Genomic DNA, 21,540 nt, shown 5'->3' on the forward strand with positions numbered 1-21,540 from the left:
TTGTATCGTCGACGAGGTCGTCAACTGAGCCACCGGCGACGAAGATTGGATCGTCGACGACGAAAGGTCCACCGCCGACGGGACCATCGCCGAGACTGTTGTCAATATGAAGCTGGAAGCTGTCGACGTCGTTGTCGTCATCGACGTGGCCGCCGTCGACACCATCATCGTCGACATCGTTGTCGACGTAGAAGTAGTCATCATAGGCGTCGATGACATAATCAAAGGTACCTTTGTCTGTGCGCCGCCGTCAAAGTCGTTGTCGACGTAGACACTTGCGACGACGGAACTCCCGTCGACGGGCCCGTCGACGGAGCTGAAGTCGACGCCGGTTGAATCTTTGAAGCTGTCGTCGACGGAGCTGATGTCGTCGTCGTGGACGAACAAATTTTCTTCTCAGCTTTTCCTTCAGGTGGAACAGAAGCTGGCTTCTTGAACATCTTCTGTTTCTCAGAGGTTGGGGAAGTAACAGAAGACCCATGGCTCGTCTTCCTACCCAAAACCACCTCAGTAACCAGTCCTTCCCTCTCCTTTACACCTCGGTGAGGAGATTTGATGGGACTACGCCTGTCCGGCCTATCAGAGGTATTTTGTGATCTCCTCGAGGATATCGCAGAGGAGTCATCATCACTGTCACTTGACACAGGATCCTTCCGTGACTTCAATTTCTGTAACCAGGTGAGCAGACGTCCCTCATGGTCCCGCAAGGTCTTTGTAGAGAAGGTCCTGTAGATCTTGCAGTCAGTAGGCTTGTGGTTAGGATACAAACAATAAATACAGTCTTTATGTTTGTCCTCCACATGAAGCCTCTTCTTGGAGCAGGTTGCACAAGCCTTGAACAGAGCTTTCTTTTCTTTCGCCGACATAATGAAGATTTGAAGAGTTGAAATACCAAAAAGTTGAAAAAAACTGAGAAGAGCTCAGTGGAGACTCTGTGCACAACGTGGGGTAGAAAATCTGAGGCTCTGTCAGGAAGGTTCTATTGGGTGAGGCTGTTCTGATTGGTTGTTTATTTCATTTGGTCTCTTTTACAAAAAGAGGTGGATATGCTACAAAATGAGATGAGGCCTAGGCCTTTTTTCTTCTTTTGTACCTATCTCTATGGTATTTTTTATTACCGGGGACTCCCATCTCGATGACGGGAAAAGATACAAGCAATGGGAATCGATGAAAGTTCCAATACTGGAGTAAAGGCTAACTTTGCCATGAGCAAGAACGTAGAGGCGAGAAGTTGAAACCAGAAAAATTAAGAGATTTTTCTGTTCCTGCTTTTGACTTCTTAACCCCTAGGGCCATAGATTGCAAGGACAGTACCATAAGTACCTAAAGACAAGCTAGGGGTGACACTGAATGTTAAATATTAATTAACGCCAAACCAGTGGGAACCTCTTTATAATACGTATGACAATTTTAGAGTAATATTGCTTGTGGTAATAATTTCTCATTACAGATAAGCAACGGCCCAGTATTCACCTGCTCAGTCCAAGGTGCTGCCGTGGTTCCTGGTCTTACATTTTCCTTCAGAAAGCATGACTTTGGGGCCTGCTTCATTTACAACGCTGGAATGCCTCCTTACCGCCAGACTCTGGTAATCAAGAACAATGAGAAGCGGGAGGTCAGGTAGGTGTCACTTGATAGTCATCATTTATGAGAGTTGATGTATGTATTTCTTTTGCAGCATTTAAAAAAACCTATTGGTCAAGTTAAAAGTGTTGTTCTACTCTGTACCCCAGCATAGCTAACAGTTTTATAGATCTTGTGAGGAAATACTATGTAGACTAATTGCTCAATGGTTGGCTCGTGCCTACAATTATGGGGATTGATTTTAAGTAATAAGTTAGTAATTTTTATGTCAATGTAATGCTCGCATGGAGCAAGCAGAACAGAGGATCTTCGACCTCAAAGATAACTTCAAACAATTGGGCATCCTGGCAGCAAGATCTGCAAACTAAAGGCCAAGCTGCAAGGAATGCAAGATAAAGCTTGCCGGTCAAATCTACGCTTTGTGGGCATACCGGAGGGCCAGGTGAAAGAGTAAAATGTTGGCAAGCTAATAACTGATCTGATCAAGGCAAGTGTAATTACTGATCCTTCAACCAAAGACTGTGACTTTACAATCATGCATGGCCATGTGTCTTCCAATCCGAAATATCTACAAATGATTCTTGTCGATTTCGGGGATAATTGTTTCAAAGAACAGATCCTCAATAAAGCACTGCAAACAAAAAAATTTTCAAATTGCAGACAGATATTTGTTTCCGATTTTTTCCGATATACCTTTATCCATCTCGCAGGCGCAAGGAATTTAAGTCCATGATCGTGTCATTTAGGAAAGCTTGTCTGGTCCAGAAGGCAATACTGAAGATTATTTATAATGGGCGATTTCATATTTTCTCTTCGGTCCTGCAGGCCATGGAGTCTTTGGAGAGTCTTAATCCCTCAAAGAACTAAGAATTAGTAGCAGCGGGTTTTGACCACCATATTAGGAGACCCGTGAATTTTTTAATATTCTATGAACATTATACATAGGCATTTTGGTTGATGTTATGCAGTTAGTTAACTGACGCCACGTCTAGATCCCTTAAGGTGAGCTGTTATTTTTTTGTATTTTTATTCTATATTCTTTCATGGGGCAGTGCAGCTTTACTGTGATACTGTATATGCATTATGGAGTTTTTTTAAGGTCAGAAGGTCTCATTGGCGGCTCTCCGCTATAGCGGAAGACCATCACTGCCCTGCCAGCAACCTCAAAATTTGAAAAATAAAACGTGTTTATTATCATTTTATTTTTCCTTTCCTGCTGCGTCTTCTGGGCAGGGCCATCACAGGGGAGTCAGTCACAGGAGGGGTGACGGCACTGCACTCAGTGTGTATGACGGTTCGGTAGGCCAAACCGTCATGCACACTATCATCTCCCCACCCAAGCTGCATTGCTGGGTGGAGAAAATAGAAGGCATAGACTCCAAGTCCACCTTGGAGCAGAAAACAAGCCCGATCAGTCCAATCCTAGCTCTTCTCTCATGCTTTAGAAAAGCGCTGGGATTAGCCGCAGGGGAGTCTGAGAGCCTCAGCAGAAAGGAGGAGAACAGAGATCGGCAAGGAAAGGTTCTATTTTTTCTCTTTATTTTTGTCGTACGTCTTTTCTTCTCCCACACACCTCACAGCCCTCCCCTGTAGCCCTACTCCTCCATGAGAAGAGCCGCTGCTGTTCGGTATATAGTTGTTTAGAAATCAATGTAATTGTTTTGTTGAGACTGGGATTAGCTCCCACTGAGTAAAAAGAGATAAGTTAATAAGTTATGATATGAGAAGCGCTTGGCCAGACGCCCGTACCGTCTGCGATAGCAGTCATTGGTGCATCACCAAGGCATCCATTCCGGGGGAGACAGCATTTGGGGAGAACAGTCTGGAAGGTCATGTGTGGGGGGGGGTGTTGTGATCCTTGGGAGCTATGGCAAGTGGAGCTTAGGTTGGATTCATGGGGGATCAACTTGATAGGGGGTGCACTGAAGCAAAGAGCATTAACAAAGTAGAAAGGTCATATTGAAAGATGTTTAAAAAATACAGACTAGAAGTCTACTAGTGGGACGCCTCATAATACATGGAGGAGTCTCATTAAGATAGAAAACTCTGTCGTTTGTAGTTTCACAAGGCTTGCTACCATCAAAAAGTTGAAAAGGACATGGTATCCAAACTCATAAAGGTGGCTTCCTGTAATGCCACTGCCATTAGCAACAAGATCAACTATAGGTTGATATTGGCTTAGCTAAAGGCATCTAATGCAAATGTTATTCTTCTTCAGAAAACTCCTCTCAAATCTTTGTGGCCCCAGCTAAGTACCCCAGACTTCATCACCCATGCACTCTTTGCTTCGGCCATTGCCACAGTTAGAGGGGTGGCAATACTTATTCTAACAGAGCTTCAGTGCTCCAAGTGATGAGGGATCCAGGGGCGCAATGGAATTGGGTTCAAATCGCAATACAACAACAGCTTGTGAATTTTATAAGCTATTATGGCGTTATAGAAGATAATACTACAGCTTTAAAAGAAAATCTACGATCTTGCCACATTTCTCAGGGGTCCAATTGTATTTGCAGGAGATTTCAGTTTAAACCGAAATGACAAATTTGACTGCTCTCGAATTAACAAACAACAAAATAAGGCTAAATCCATTAGCTTCTTGACAGGGATGAAACATGACCACGCCTTAAAAGATCTGTGGCGGTGCGATTATCCACAGTGTAGATTGTATACCTGTTTTTCCAATCGCTTTAACTTGGCTTCTCATATATATATATATCTATATATCTATATCTATATATATATATATATATATATATATATATATATATATATATATATATATATATATATATATATTCACTTAAAAAACCATAGGTTTCTCACATGTTATAGTTAGCTGGACATTTCACTCGTAAAAAACCAATGAAATTCCCCCGTTATAGTTAGTGCAGGCAACTATAACTCACGCGACCGCAATCCTCTGCTGATGACGTCAGATATTACATCACTGTATTTAGACACTTATTTACCCATGTCTTCTTCCATTAATCTTTAGCTATACATATATTACAAATATTTATTTTTCATAAAGACACATATGTCATCAGTGATGTAATATCTGACGTCATCAGCAGAGGATTGCGGTCGCGTGAGTTATAGTTGCCTGCACTAACTATAACGGGGGAATTTCATTGGTTTTTTACGAGTGAAATGTCCAGCTAACTATAACGTGTGAAACCTATGGTTTTTTTAAGTTAATTTGCAAGGTTTTTTAAATGCTAATTCATAACTATAACGTGTGTGAAACCTATGGTTTTTTCAGTGAATTTGTATGTTTTTTTAAATGCTAAGTTATGTATTTATTAAATTTTTTTTTTCAGGTTTTTCACTGTGCGCGCACCGTGCGCCCACGGATTGCAGTGCGTGCCGTGCGCGCGCGGTGCGCGCACCACACGAATTTTTAAAAATAAAAAAATTGTTTTTTTCTCCCTTAGGGGTCCTTCTGTGACCCCCTGACCAAGGCTAGGGGGTCAGGAACAGTCCACTCTGCCCCCTCTTCACGTTCTCCACCTTTTTTTTTCACCCCCTCAGACTGCGAGAGACAAAATGGCAGCCGACACTTCCTGGTTTCGACCGATTCGAATGTTTACCGACATCTAACAACCAATCAGAATTGCGCTCGCGCACGGCAGGGTGCGCGCACAGTGCGCGCACGGTGCGCGCGTATAGTTATTGATATGCTTTTAAATGCTATTTTCTCAGGAAATACTGAACAGATTTACACCAGACCTGCAAAAGGCACTTCCTTGACCTTATGGCTACCTCTCTGCCAAATTTCACGTAATTCTGTTCAGCCGTTCGGGCTGTAGCTGAGACTAAAGGTCCTATGGAAAAATGCATGGGGAAAACGCGTTTTGGGACCCCCCCTTTTTCTCGGCCCCCGCTTGACGAATCACCCCGAGACATTCAGGGTAGGAGCTGAACGGAGCGCCCCATTGTTTTGAAAATTTCGCGAGGATTCGTCAACCGGCGCCAAAGTTATTCAAAATAGAATTTTGAGATTTCCTATGGAAACTAGGTTGTAACTATAACTATCTACTGGCGACCGCCAGTAGATAATAATATATATATCTATATATATATATATATATATATATATATATATATATATATATATATAATTTGTTTTGGTGTGTTACACTCTTTAGTCAAAGGCAAAATGAGCATTTTATCTAGCGCTTTTTCAGACTACTCTGTTCCCGCCAATCCAACCCTAGGTGACCTTTTGATAAATCCTTGTTAACTAATGAGATATGTGTCGCTTATATGTGTAATGCACTAGGTGAATTTTTGGAAAGGAACATTACTACTGATTCCTCCTTTGCTGTGTGGAACGCCTTGATTGCCTTTGTTCACGGTGAAGCCATCAATCAATCAGTCAGGGATTTGTAAGCCCGCTACTCACCAGTGATGGTCTCAAGGTGCTTTGGGGGTGTGGGGGGTGAGTAGCTCTACTTGGTTGAAAAGCAAGGTCTTAAGTGGCCACCTGAAGATGTTCAGGGAGGGGGCGCATCTGTCGATCGGAAGCTCGTTCCAGGTCTTGACCGTGACGTATGAGAACGCTCTTCTGCGCGTTCTGGCCCTTCAGATGTGCGGGGTGTCGGCGAGGGCAAGGTTGGCGGATCGGAGGTTTCTCTTGGGTGCGTGGAAGGAGATTCTTTCGTTGAGGTACCAGGGGCCGATGTTGTGGAGGCATTTGTAGGCATGGGTGAGGATATTGAAAGTGACTCTCTTCTCGATGGGGAGCCAGTGGAGGTCACGTAGGCGTTGGGTGATGTGTTCGTGTCGGGGGGTGCCAAGGGCAAGTCTGGCTGCAGTGTTCCGTATGTCTGGAGCTTGTGGAGCAGGGACTTGTTGATCTGGGTGTAGAGGGTGTTTCTGTAGTCTAGTCTGCTGGTTATGAGTGCGTGGGTGACGGTCTTCCCAGATTTGGGGCGTTCCATTTGAAGGTCTGTCGGAGGATGCGGAGAGTGTGAAAGCAGCTGGAGGCGACAGCGTTGACCTGTTGGGTCATGGAGCCATCACTTTAAAAGGCAGATTGTCAAACAAAACAAAGCTAAAACTGCCAAATTACAATCTGCCTTAGACTATGCAACATCAGTGTTTACCACGTCAAATACGTAAGCAGCTAGAGTCAAATTAATCCAAGCTCGGCTAAACTTAAAAGATGAATTCACAGCCGCATAAATTGTGAATCAAAATACTTGTTTCCAGAAAAGCTATGAGGAAAGCGAACATGTTGGTCATTACCTAGTCTGATTAATAAGAAAAAAAAACAATAATAGCAGCATTAAATTAATTCTTCATGAAGCTACAAATTAATTTGTCACCTAGCCAGATTTCATTGTGTAGGGATGTAGGATACTTCTACATGGTTACCCTCACTTTTTGTTTGATGTAATGCTGTTTTTGACAAGTCTGACTGGGATCCTGCTAATCAGGACCCCAGTATCTCTGCTTTCTCCCTTAAATTGCTGCGGTCAGTACTTAGGTACATCCCAGTTTGGATACTGGGGTACCCGTATCAGTCCCTAGTATATGGTACTAAGTTACCCTGGGCATGGGTACCCCAGAGGTCCTCCATGGGCTGAAGCATGCATTATGCCACCCATGGGAGACCATTCACAATACAACTACAGGCCTGCCATTGCAGCCTGTGTAAGCTGGTGTTAGCACCACTTACGAAAAATATAGGTTTCCTATATCTAGGGTCACTGCACTTAAAACCTATGCTACCCCTATAGCAGGCCTTATCAATCCTGAAGGCAGGGTGCTTGGTTCTAAGTATGAGGGTGCCCCTGCATGAGCAGGACACCCCTACAGCCTATGGAGTTCATTCACCCGGGTAGTAAGTGAAGCAGCCATATACTATATAGCGGGGCACTGCGTAATTACGCGATGAACATCTTGAAATCGGTTGCAAGTATTGGAATCACACCTCCCACACCGTAAACGGTGTGGGAGGTATGATTCCAAGCACTGGAAGAGCCCTCCGTTATGCTCTCGGTGCTCCTGGTAGCAATCTTCTAGACCCGGACAGCACAACATGGCTGCTGCCAACCACAGACACGATTATGCCCTCCTGCTGCTGAGCCAAGCTTGAGCAGGGGAAGGAGGAACAATAGGTATCTAGTCACAGGGGTGATGAAATTAAAATTATTCGTTAATGATATGATACTGTACCTAGCCACAGATTAAAGCAATATTCAAAAGGAATTTGCCAAAATTGAGGAATTCACACGTACTGGAGGCTACAAAGTCAATCAATCAAAATCGCGCGCCCTACTATTCAACAGTTCGCCATCCCTTCTGTCAGTCGAAATGTAGTTGCATTATTCCACGGGTCATTTATTGAAACTGTATTCTGAAACTCCTAGGTCAAAGGTTGATGTTTTTATTTTTAAATCTTGTATATTGAACGTATATGTCTACAATAAAGAACAAAGATCTAAACTTCTCAGCGTCCCTCCTACGTCTTTGACTAAACGCTATATCTCAAGAAAAACACTGTAGACTCAGGCCTGATTCACAAAGGGCCTCCACACTCGTGGAGGAGGCCCCGCTTTCGTGAGGAAGTCTCCGCAATGAGAATTCTCATGGCGGAGATTCTCCCCTCCCATCCCCCGAGTGCAGGGACTCCCCCATGACTATGGGGCCTCCACCATGAGTGCAGAGGCCCTTTGTGAATCAGGTCCAGTCTTGCATTCCCTCTGGAACTACAAGGTGAATAGCTGTGCCAAATCAATAAAGTGGAAAGGGAGACTGTATAAAGGAAAACATCAATTATTAGCAGAAGTAATGGAACAAAAAAAGTCTTTCTAACCATCTCGGCAAATGGTAGGCTCATCAGGCAGCCAATCACAAAAATCAGTTATTTAATTGGACTCTTGTCCAATCTGTCCCACTTTCCATGGTGCCAGGTCCCCTGCTGACCGAGCGATTTCTAGTTGCTTGAGGATCCAATGAAAGAGTAGGTTTTTCTTCATATGTAATGCAGAGCTTAGCTGTGCCTCAATGAAGCATCATGTTCTGTTGCCAGCAAGTGCTTGGTTATAATCTGAAGCAGACACCTTTTTTCTGTATGGTTCTGCTGAGGTCAGGGAGCAACAGTATCTTGTTGCTTTAAAATTGTAGTTCCTGTATTGGATATGTTTTGGTGACTCACACTGTATGGGACACCCCAGTTTTAGTTATATAATCCGGGCACCAGGTATTTTCTCTAATTCTTCTCTTATTGGGAGGTGAATTGCTCCTTGGACCGCTACCTTTTTTTTAGAACCCCCCCCCCCCCCAACCACCAACCCCAACACCTTGATTTGCCGGAACATGCACATCTGTCCCTAGGTATCCTCAGATTCACGTAAAAACAGCATGCCAAGCATCCTCCGTGTTGTGGCTTGTTAGGCATTGCCAAGCACCTTTATGTCTTATTCCAAACAAATTGTATCTTGTATTGCACTATCTCTGAATATGTTCTGTTGCTTTAACCTTTTCCCGGCTTCATCCCTGCCCTACAAATTCATCAACCACTTCTCCAGCCCTCCTACATTAGCCTGTGTCTGTGTCACTTTACCCTTTAATTCCTCCAGGCTTCTATGATTTGAGGAGACTTTTTTCCAACATTTTTGTTGGTAGTGATCAATTTGTGCAGCAGGTACCATGGTTGAAATTCCCCATGGGTTGTGTTGATATATTGAGTGTCCTCCACTTCAACCTCTTACCTATGCCACTGAGGTGAGGAGAACTTTCATAGGACAAACCACCCTTTGTCTATGCGTTTCTGATTCATTTCTTGTGGTAGCCTGAGAATGTATCTCCCTCCTATAAATTAAGTATTGCAGTCATAGGGTTCAAGCGTGCAGTTCTCAGGAGAAGATTGTCCCAGTGATCGCTCTTCTAACTAGACCACAATCAGTAGGCATGGCTTGATTCCCTGGCCCTGAGACCTTTTACAGCTCTGCCCCAGCATGCCCTAATTCTGGGCTTGCATCACCGCCACAACTGGCAAACTACAGAGCATGTGACACTACTCTAATCCTGTTACCAGAGGGGCCTCAGGAATACAACAGTGGTGCCCTCTCCTCCAGACTCTAATCTTATAGTTCTCATCTTCGGTGAACGTCCTTTATTTAGTTGCCACATGTGTGCCACTACCTTCTCATTGAGCTGACTCAGAAATCAGTACTGCTGACAAGCATATGTGATATAGGATGAATAGGGGCACGAGATCAGACCATCTATTGTGCAAATGTTCCAACAGAAGTATATTTCCAGGGGTCAGGCATTGTTCATCACCCACTGTTGCCTCCATCCCTGAGGAAGGAGCTGTGTTGAGTCCCATTGAGTCATATTGGTCCTGGTAGCCCTGCAATTTTGGCACCCTCAAGGATGAAGTTGTATGTGAGGTTTTCAATACCTCCCATAAGGGTGCAATATGCAAGTATACTTTTTAGCTTTTTTGGTGAAATATCAAAAAATCCATTTGCAGAAATATGAAAAAGCCTGAAAGATTACATGTTTCCTAGAACTGTTATTAAGAAGCATACACCTTTGAAGGAAACTCGTTATCTTTCAAACAATAGAATAGCAGAATCTTTATGGGAATGCTACTAGTACAATTAATGTGTTCCAAACATTGCCCTCTGTTATGGCCAAGAATGAATCTACATCTGTACCTTTGAGACTGTTGGCCTTATTTATGTGTTGGCAAGAATTTAACTCCGTCGTTGAGTTCCCATAGCTCGATATTAAATTAGGCAGGTGGATCTTCAGTTTGACCATGGTGGAGACTACTCTGTCTCCGCCATGGCAAACTCCTCCGATGGCCCTGGGGATTAAGGGCCATTGGAGAAATTACTACATGTCCGCCCGCCCGGTTTGGATGGGTTGGCATGTAGTCATGTTTTACTGTTTATTACGACCAGGTTTTGTAACAGTAAAAACATTATAATGCCTCGTCCCCTTCCCCTCTCCACCACAGGAGAAAACTCATTGTGAAGGAAACATTGTTTTTTCATTGCAGAAAGAAAATTTCCCATGATTCCTGTTGGCTTCTGCTTTTTGAAGGGCAGAAAACCAGGCGGCGCTGACCTCATAAAACGGGTGGCATATTTTTGGATCCGATACAACCTGCCCAATTGACTCAAGCAGATTCACAACTGAAAGACATTGAGTCAATCTTGAGTGATTTCATATACATGGTACACGGGAGAGAGCTGCAACTTCTGCTTTTCTGAAGGAGTATAGCAAAGGTTCCTTGGGCTCATTGCAACCAGGGAAGATCCCTCTTCACTGCTGGCTAGGTAGTTGAATACCTTAATAATGAGGGCTGCTAATGACTATCAACCGGCTGGGCTCCTGCACGTGCCGCACCATTCATTGATAGCTACGGCCCTGGTTGCCTTTGTAGAAGGCCCTTTGAACTTTGATATATAGATGTTCTAAACATTATTTAGACTTTGGTGCTAGTGCAGAGACTTTGTTTGGAAGGTCCTGTTTTCCAGCTTATCCTTGCTTTCTGTTTTCTTCAAATTGTCATCTCAGGTCTGAGCCTGTTAGATATTGCTAGGGAAAACTTTTAAGGATAACAAATCTGAGGACTGAATAGTATGCGGTGGAAGAAAATGGATGTTTTTCTCTCTACAGATTATTTGTTGCCCTTCTATTCCCTTGTGATAATCCATTTGAAGTGTCTGTCCAAGATTGGAAAAGTCGGAAAACTGAGAAAAATGACGGTGCCATTTACACTTTAGCTGGTTATTTAATCAAAACGCTTGTTTGACATGTTTGTACCTAGGTGTTGCTCGCTGTCATGACTCCTTGAATAAAGGTGTTCATTGTCAAAGCCTAGCACATCTGATATTGCATAGATACAAAACACCCAGTTGAATCTGGGGTATGGAAATTGCCTGGCATGTATGCACTTCATGACATTCAGTAATAGACTAGAACCCAGAAAATGAAGGAGTGATAAGCTCCTAGAATCTGGAACACCATAACAGTTTGCATCCACCAGAGTTTCATCTTTTCTTCACTTCTACAAAGAGATGAAAATACATCTATTCAGGCAACACCTAATATCAGGGTAACCATTAATCACCCAGTGGATTCCCCACACCTTTATATACTGTCACCTGCATCTTGGCCACTTCTCTCGATAGGTTCTCCACCCATCTGGTGGAGGAGAGAGTTTGCACAGACTGAATCCATGTAGTGATGTACATTACCACATCTTAAGGTCCAGTGAATACTGAATTGACAGACTCTGTTACCCATCTCAGCACCCTTCCTTTCGCGACTGTGTGTCATATCGTTTGATATTGTACCCCTTCTCTTCTTTCCTCAGCCCTCGCCTTTCCTCTTCCCTGCTCCTATACTAGCAGCTCTAAGGCCCACATTATGTTAATTGCTCTGTTACTTTTTCTGTGGTTTAAAAGGTAATTATTGTACCGGAAGGTAGGCAGCTGGATATGTGTTCACAGTGATAACATAATACCTGTTGGTTCAAATAGACTGAGGCTGAAATCTGGATGTTTTCTGAGTTCTAATGGTTCCAACTTCTTCCTCTAACCTTTACAGCTTGGACTGCTTATATGTGAACACAGCCTACCTCGAGTTGGATTTCCAGGCTGAAGTACTGCGCTCTGGTGAACAGATGGAAGTCTCTGTCACATTTTACCCTAGAGCAGTTGTTAAATATCGGGAAATCGTGCCATTTGAGATTAATGGACATTTCAGGCAAACAATTGAGATCCTTGGGCAAGGCACTGAAATGAAGGTAAGTCAAATAACATTCTAAGACCTAGTCAAACAGTTTTCTCTGAGCAAGATCTATGATCATTACGTGATGAAAAGGATGAAATCCTTTATCTTGTATTTTAGGCTTGCTTCCTGGCTATGAAAATATTGTGACTGGGCAAGCTCTTTGATTTTAATTAGGTTTCCATACTTTGATATATTAAGCAGGGGCCATGGAAGATGCTTAACATTAACATTCAGGTACACCAGACCTTCCATATCACCATATCGCCAACAAAGCGGTTCAACACCTCATCAGGGTTACAAGCGCTATATAAATGCTAACCTTTCTCCCTTTTTTACCCCTCCCCAACCCTTCTCAATGCAAATAACTGACTAACATATGCACCACTCAAATTACTTCATATTTCACTATACTAATTTTCCTACACTAATCCTTTATGGGTTCCGGAGTAGCCTGCTACTCGCCAGAAAAGCACTTCAACACCCCATCAGGGGTAACAGGCGCTATATGAATGCAAGCCTTTCTTTCCCTTCCATCCTTCTGCTATCCTTCCGAATCCAAATAACTGACTAACATATCCACCACTTGAAATTTACTTGCATGTTTCACTATACTAATTCAACACTAATCCTCTATGGGTCCCGGAGCAGCGTGCTACTCGCCGAAAAGCACTTCAACGCCTCGCCAGGGGTAGTAAGCCCTATACAAATGCAATTACAATACAATATTTATACAGTCTCTGACCCACCATCTTCCATTTAATTTTTATTGTGAGCAGTCCCACAATGCAGAGCTATTTCTATGAGTTTTTTGTGGCTTCTCATGTTTCTTTATTTCTGAGTTGTGGTTTTTCTGCAGTTGTTGATTGTGACATTAAAAACACTTTTTAAGAGGGATATTTTTCAGTGTGAGAAAAAGGCGATCAGCAATAGATACAGAAAAAATATCTGGACATTACGAGGCAGGTTGACTGATTCTGTATGAGGTATCAGAGGCCTGGCAGGTGCACTCTGACTTCTATTTATGTCCTTTGTGAGGATGTAGGCCACTCATAGTCAAGGCACAAGCCCCCAGATTGCAGATGTCACTAGTATTCAAGCAAAATACATTCTTCTGCCAATTATGTTTTGTTGATGATGTTGTGAGTACCAATATTACATGTTTGCATGACCAGAGTCGACATGGAGGTTAGAGATTGCAAAATGCTTCTGCAGTAAGCACATCATCCAAAAAGGCGAATGAAAACCAAATTTACCCGCAGGTTCTTGGGTCGAAGATCATTTGCATGGGCTCAATAGTGAAGTGCTTGATGATGACTTTCACATCTCGAAATTAAACATTGAATGCTTCAAACAGTCTATGGAGTCATTGTCATAAATGTAAATGAAAATAAAATGAATATCTCTAAGGCAAATAAAATAAAAAGGAGATCACCCCAGATTTCTTTGAGAATGGTATAGAATTTCCTGACTCCACTTCAGAAGAGTTCATTCCTGTAATGGGACTAGAAACTGACTTTAATGCCATGGAGCAGAGAAAACAGGTAAATTGATTAGTGGAATGAATGAATTGTTTCTTTTTTAAACATGATTTATTGAGGTTGAAGTTTAACCATGTGATATGGTCAACACGGCCAACATAAAATAATAGAGTTATAAACATTAAAGTAACATCACAAGAATATATAGGCCCATCAGGTCCCTCCCCTCCCGCCACCCTGCATCTACTGCCATATATATATATATGCTGCCTGGATGCCTTATTGGCTGTCCCACCCCAGTTCAGTCTACCTCCCTCCCCAAAATGACTCGACTACATCGTTAATCATGTGGTAAACAGGACGGACTGGTGCCAAGTTTACACCTCTGCAATTTGCCCATCTCTTTGTGTTTTGGGGGCAACCCCTTGCCTTATAGACTGCAGTCTCTAAACCCATACAGTGGTCCATAACCCTCTTCTACGTTGGCGTCTACACTTTCCACTCTTTGGCTATATTTCATTTGGCTAGGGTAAATTCCCAGGCAGAGTGGGGACAATATAGATCTATCTCCGCCTAAGTTATCTGTAAAGTGCATGAGGGCACATTACAGGTCTCTCGGGATCTGCCATGATAGAACTTACCTCAGGCATGCCATCAGCCACCTACCCTACCCCCCCCCCCCCCTCGGAATCTGTCTAACTCAGAACAGCTCCATACCGTGTGGAGAAATGTTCAAATTCCTGCACCACAACGAGGAAAGGCCAGGGAGTTGATCATCGCCACAGAGTAAAGTAGATATTTAAATTGGACCAACCAGAGCCTGGGCACGTTGGCTGGCTCCTGAGGTATCCCCAGAACCTCTGTCTATTCTTTGTTTTCCAACTCCTCAACATCAGCCTCCCTCGCAGCTTGAAGGGCAGCACATGGGTCTGGTTGGTTGGAAATTAGTGTTTGGTAGAGGTCTGTGACTTTATGGTCACCCAGGTCTACCGAAAGAAGTTTACCCTCCAAGGGACAGAACTCGGGGAGTGTTGTCAATGTGGCTATGTATGGGGACAGTTTGTGGCGAAGCTGGAGATATCTATGGAACTGACTACAATGGAGTTGATATTCAGTCTGTAGGGATTGGTATGATTGGTCTATACCTTGCATTACAACTCCTAGGGTATATATCACAATGAGGTCCCTTTTCCAGAACCCCACCAGGGTAGCCACCTGTGGAAGCATGTTTCCTTGCCATAGTGGTGTCTGCTCCGTCAGCCTGTCCCACCATTTCAGCAATGAATGCCAAAAGCTTAGCACTACTCACGTGGCTGAGGGAAACCCCCCTCAATCACACTTTACTGATACGCAGTTAGTAGGGCAGTCACGATCACCCATTTGTCCAGTGCATATGCCGGGTCGCCCTGCGTATCGTACCACAAATCAATTATAATTAGGAGGTGAGCTACTAGGTAATATGGTTCGATATCTGCGGCAACGATATCACAGTAGTAGGACTGGAAGCACTTGTTAAGTGCAATGTGGGAGTGCCCCCCTCCCACAAGAATGAGTTGAGAATGGAGTTCAACTTGCCAAAGCATCGTCGTGGAATAGTGTATGGGAAATTCTACATTTGATTGAGGAATCTGGGCGGGACACCATCCTGAAGATGGCAGACCGCCTGGTCAAGGACAGGGGGAGCACTGACCAGATTTTTATGTCCTCCCCACGGCAAGCCAGCAACGGTTCCATATTAGCTAGCCATGCTACTGTCTCGTCTGGGGATATAAAAATGCCCAGATATATGAACCTGTTAGTGGCAATTTGCCGTCTGATGCCCACTCAGGTCTCATGGGGCCAGTGTCCACTGAAAACACTGTGGATGTTGATTTGAAGGCCAAAGGTCTCTCTAAACACTTTCATAATCTGCAGTATTCGGGGTCCTGGGTTGTCTGGTGCCATGAGGAAAAAGAGGATGTCGTCAGTGTATAACGTTGTCCTATCTGATAGTCCCTCTCCCCATTTGAGCCCCGCACCTGTGCATCCATCCTCATCCATACTGCTAGTGGCTCCATAGCAGGAGCAAAAGAGCAGGGGGGACCGCCCTTACAAGTCCTCCGCTGTAAGGGAATTTTGTGCGACCTGGCCACGGCCAACTGCACTGGCACCGTTAAGTCTGTGTATTGTAATCAAAGGTCAATGAACCGTGGACCAAAGTTGAGGCACTGGAGGAGAAGGAATAGCTATTCCCAACACACAGAATCGAATGCTTTATCAAAACCAAAAGAAATGTCACCAGCTCTCCCAGTGTTTCCACCATTGCATTGTATGCGCACTGTATATTGTGGCGAGTCGCTCTGTGGGGCATGAATCTCACCTGATCTGGGTGGACCAGGTCTGACATATGGTTTATCAGCTATTCGCTAGACTTTTGGTCAGTATTTTGAACTCTAGGTTGTGTAGTGAGATTGGGCAGTATGAGGAAGGGTCATCCGTCGGCTGGCCTGGCTTAGGGAAAACTACGATCTCTCTGTGGCGCCAGTCGGGTGGCTGGACAGCCTCAGCTGTTGCGGACTAAATCTCCCCCTGCATGTGGTCAGAGAGTTTATGCATGCATTTTTTTAAGAACTTGTAAGGGAACTGGTTTGGCCTGGGATCCTTACCCATGTTCATGTCTGCTATCGCAATCGAGAGTTCCTTCCCCGTGGGCTTCGTGTCCAGCTTTCCGCGGGCCACAGGGGAGAGGACCCTGAGCAGTAGTGCATGCACAAGCTCCTCGATTTGTGTATTGGTCAACACCTCCCTTCTGGCATAAAACTTCCCGAGATGGGAAGCAAAACAACTCACAATCTCTCTTGGGTCATTGAGCAACACCCCGCACCCAGCTCTGATCAGGACTGGACAAGACCGGGAGATACTCTGGAACAATCTATGAAGCATTTGACTCGATTTGTCTCCCCATTGGTAGATTTGGCTTTGGAAGGCCTGCCAGGCCAACTGTGCCTCACCGATCAGGGTCTTATGGTCTTGTTGTTGGGTCTAGATGAGCTGTCTGTGGGCAACTTGGCCATCCTGTTGGAGGCTTAATGAGTCTAATTCTGCGATCTTACTCTTAAGGTCTGTCAGCTCCTGCATCCAGTGCTGTTGCTCCACAGCACATTAGCTAATGTCTGCCTCATAGCGTGGGTTTTAGGGCCTCCTATAATGTTTGTGGGAATTACAAAGTGCCTGTATTGTGTGCAAAGTAATTGTCAGTGGATCGATCTATAGGTTGACAATAACCTGGGTTCTGGAGGTGCCAAGGCGACAGGTGCCAATAAAATGTTGGGCGTTGGTGACATACCCGGAGTATCAGAGCCACCAGAGAGTGATCGGATAATCCTCTGGGCAGTACCATAATGTCTGATACTCTACGTATGTGTGAGCCTGGGATCAGGAAGTAATCGAGTCGAAAGTACAAGCCATGAGCCGGCGAGAAAAATGTATAACCCCTGAGTCATTGTGTGCCATCCGGACATCTGTAAAGCCCAGTGATGATTTGGAGGAGGATAAATGTGTCACCCCCATCTCTGCAGATGGTCTCAGTGGTCCCCATCTATCCAGAGCCACTACACCATTCCAGTCATCCCCCAGCACTGAGTCAGTCCGGCAGCTCACCCCAGAGCCATGTCACTAGTTATCTGAAGGAACGTCCGAGTGGAGGGGGGTGTATAAGCTTATCAGCGTGAGAAATTATCCATATAGTATACCTGCAACTGCCGTGTAGCAGCCATATCTGTCCTTCTATGTCCTAATATGCTGAAAAGGAACCGTCTGCTTAATCAGCACACACATGTCCCTGGAGCCCCTTGTGAACCCCGTTTGATATATCTGGGAGCATTCCCATCTTGCCAAGTAAAGGACTTCATGCCCGACAAGGTGGATTACTTGAAAGAATAGGACGTCCGCCCTACCTGCTTCACTTGTTTCAGGACTGCTCATCTTTTAATGTTATCGAGTAGGCCATTAACGTTCCATGTCAACAGGACCGGACTACCCATGGGTACTTGTGTCCAGGACTTGCGATAGCTTTGTATGTGGGATGTGTGAAGGAGAGGGTATCAAGCAGGCATGAAAACATCAGACCAAACAAAGATAACATAGGAAACACTGTGTCTATAAACAGCAGCTATAATAAAGACAGACTCCCAGTCCCCCTTCCCCACTTATTCAAGGACATGAAGTATCTGTCACGGGGTAGACCATAGCTGGGTCCCAACAAAGAACTCCACTCAGCCCACCTCAGTTGATCCCCATACCCAGCGTTAATTAACTATTTGGGAAAACAAGCTCCCACTCATACTGTTGCATGGTCACCTACATAAACGCACCCTTAAGAATTTGTGGGAGATACCACATATGTATGATTGTCAGCCTTTGTTACTTCAAAAATGCTGCCCCTGATGTCTGAGAGGATGGGAGCCCTCCCTCAGATGCTGGGTTGTCAACTTCTCACTTGGAGCCCCTCCATGAGGTGTGGGACCTGTTGCTGCGTTTTGCCAGGGTCTTTGCCGTCTTGATCCTTATGCTAGATTTGATTTGATTTGATTTAATGAGTTTTATATAACGCTGGCTAGACCCGTAGGTATCAGAGAGCTTTACATTCAGTTACATAATGTTTACAGAAAATGATAACAATTACACATTACATCAAAAATGAACAAAATATTGAGAGAGGAAAGAAAGGTGAGACAAATAGGTGACGTCCGAGGAGGGAATCCACAGACCATCTACCCTATAGCTAAACAAGGTAGCTCTATCGGGCATCAGTCAAATGGGACTCTGGGAGGAGTCTGAGTCAATGCGCAGAGGGATCTGACATTTTGCTATGTCTCTGTTCATTAGTCCACTGACATACTTCCTCAGGTGAATCAAAGAATTGTGTCTGTGATTGATACAACACCTTGACTTTTGCTGGAAATAGAAGCATATATCAAATGTTTAGTTCATTGAGGCACGTTTTTCCGGCGGGAAGGACTGGTGTTGTTGCACCAGCAGGTGTAATCCGCAAATCCTCCATGCCTCCCAAAGCTCCAATGGGCAGATGGGTAATTGCAAGTCTTCTGGCACCTTTGCGGCTCGGCCCCGCAACCACCTCTGGCATCATAGTTGCCGCTGACCCCATGGACAGACGCACCTCCCCACCTGGTCTGGCCCTTGCCTCAACCCCTGCACTCGGTCACATGACACATCGCAGGGGTGGGTCCTTCCCGCGTGACCGTCTACGGGAATCCCACAGGCCGCGGCCCTCTCTGTACTCTCCTGCGGGCCTCGGGGCTCCGAGGTCACAGCTGACGCCTCAACATGGGCTCACCGGGTCTTATGCGTCTTCCTCTGGGTCCATCGCAGGTGAGGGTGCGCTCCGCGATCAACAGCGGCAGTCCCCGCAGGCCGCTGTTGTCCCTCGGTGGCTCTGGGGCGTCTGAGTCGTCCCCAGGTAAGAGCCCCACAGCACTGCAGATGCCCCCAAAACTATGGCTCAATTGATAACGGCAGCCTCTCCTGGGTGTGAATGCTGGATATTTTGTTGGATGTTGGATGACTGACTGTGCAGAACTGTTCGAAAGCGCGGCTGCCATGATCTGAATGCGTGAATTTATCTCAGCCACTGGTAATTACTTTAAGGCTGCACTGCAGCCCGTCATCATTTGCTCACTGTGCCAGCCTTGTATTATTTGTCTGAGGACGTATTTGTTTACCATTGTTTAGATCAGAGATCAGCATTCAGTTTGACAATCCCGTTATTAAAATTCAAGTCAAAAATCTTAATTTTTTAAACACCATAGGCTTATTATTATTCACTACCTATAAGGTCTCTCCCGAGTTCCTGCTTGAAGACTTTGTAAAAGACTTTCTGACAGTGCATCAAAAAAATTGATACAGGTTTTATTGTTATTTAAGTAGTTCGTTTGAGTTGCAATTCTTTAGTATCCAATGCACATTTATCTCTTGTTTATTAAATACCTCATTTGAATCCCATTATTTCACATGGGTTTTGTGTTCAACAGCTCAAAGGTGTGTTTCATTCTTTGCCTGGGTGTATACTTTGGAGATTTTCAAGGCACAGAATTGCAATTTTGTTCATTTTTATAAATTATATTGCATCATTTAATCTTTTGAAAAGCAACTATTTTTTACAAGGTGACCAGCAGTATTTGCTGACGGCTCCTTACTTGTGTTCATTTGCTGAGGAAATCTGCCAAAAGGGAACATTTTGAAAGTAAATTGGCCACCAGTCCTTCTTTAGTTGAGGTTCTGTCAGAAATGCACCTCAAAACATCTTCCAAAAAGTGGACAAGAAAATCACTAAGGACATACTCTGTTTTCTGAGCTATTTGGGGCCACAAAATCTCCAGATAAACCTACCTTGCACAGGCCCATGTCTGCACCTTCTATTCCATTGACATCTGGCACTGAAATTACCTAAACCACTAACGACATCAACCTCAACAGTATCAGTGACAGCGACGACGAAGACCACACTGTCGACTAAAAGAATTTAATTGATGAAGAAACCAGAAACGCCTGGTCAATGATGCCATCTGAGTCGACACTGTTGTTGATGGCTCCTTTGACCACACCGATGATGAAAATTCCATCAAAGAAATAACAGACCAAAAGTACAAAACTCAATCTGATTTCAGAAGAAGGCAATCCAATACGTCTGTTGCCAGAGCAAACTTCCCCAAGTAATACGTCACCTCTACCACATCAAAGGCTTTTAGATTTTGAAGAATCAGAGGATGATGGCTCTTTTTGGCCCAGCTTTAAGTGTGTCACAACTCCAGGGCATATACCAAAATCGAGATGATGGTGAACTGGTGAACAGAAAGAGGAGGCTAACCTGTTAGCATGTGCAGGAGAACAGCTTTGTGAATGAGAATACAGCGTTTCCTACCATACGTACAAGGAACATCATAATGATGGATGATGGCACTATGATTATTATCCATATGAGCAGGAATAACAATATCCTCATCATATTATAGTTAAATTACCAATAACATTGGTTAAGGGCCTACTGCTAATAATGGCTGATTACTTTGCATGGTTTCCAGAACAACCATGAAGTTGACCCGGTCAGCAGCATCCTAGGGCACCATTTCCTCGCCATCCTGCTGCACATCATCATCCTCACCAAAGGGGAGTCTTGTGGCAATCCAACACACCAGAAGTCAAAAGGGGAATTCTCATTATGCTCTTCAATGGGAAATAACTATTTTAAAAGGTAGGTGGACAAAGATCTCCAGTCTATAAAGTCTGATATAGATACTCCAAGGTCTTTGGGAGTTTTACAGCAGAGGCCGTAGCAGTGATTTCATCGTGACTGAGGCAGAGGCCAGCCTACATACAGAGGAGGATTTCACCAGATATCACAACAACCTTATCATCACCAGCTACTAATAGCAGTACAGGGTTCCACCACTAGCAACCTACCAAAAACAGGCACCATAACAAAAATTAAGCAACCAATCGAGATTGCTGGAAAGTTTCTGAAGACTCTGACTGTCTTCAGGTGCCGACCAGTAAACCCATTCCATCATCAACAAAGATAAAAGTGGTCGTGGGAATGCATGAGATGTCCACTTGCTCAAAAGGGTGAGCAGTCAAAATATCGATTTTTTTTTTTTATATATCGACCTACAGTAATATCGGGTTTTTAATATAGTAGGGACAGAATATCGATGTCAAG

The 21,540-nt window shown here is 44.2% G+C and overlaps 1 protein-coding gene across 1 annotated transcript in view; it reads left to right on the forward strand.

Annotated features, from left to right (window-relative positions):
• Positions 1-21,540, forward strand: part of HYDIN (HYDIN axonemal central pair apparatus protein) — a 2,467,744-nt gene that overhangs the window by 2,234,386 nt on the left and 211,818 nt on the right. Inside the window, exons 76-77 of the mRNA XM_085640020.1 lie at positions 1,451-1,620; positions 12,163-12,361. Coding sequence (XP_085496146.1) covers positions 1,451-1,620; positions 12,163-12,361 — 369 coding nt within the window. The remainder of the gene's footprint in view (positions 1-1,450; positions 1,621-12,162; positions 12,362-21,540) is intronic.

This window comes from Triturus cristatus, chromosome 12 (assembly GCF_964204655.1).
Source record: "Triturus cristatus chromosome 12, aTriCri1.1, whole genome shotgun sequence".
Classification (NCBI taxonomy): Eukaryota; Metazoa; Chordata; class Amphibia; order Caudata; family Salamandridae; genus Triturus; species Triturus cristatus.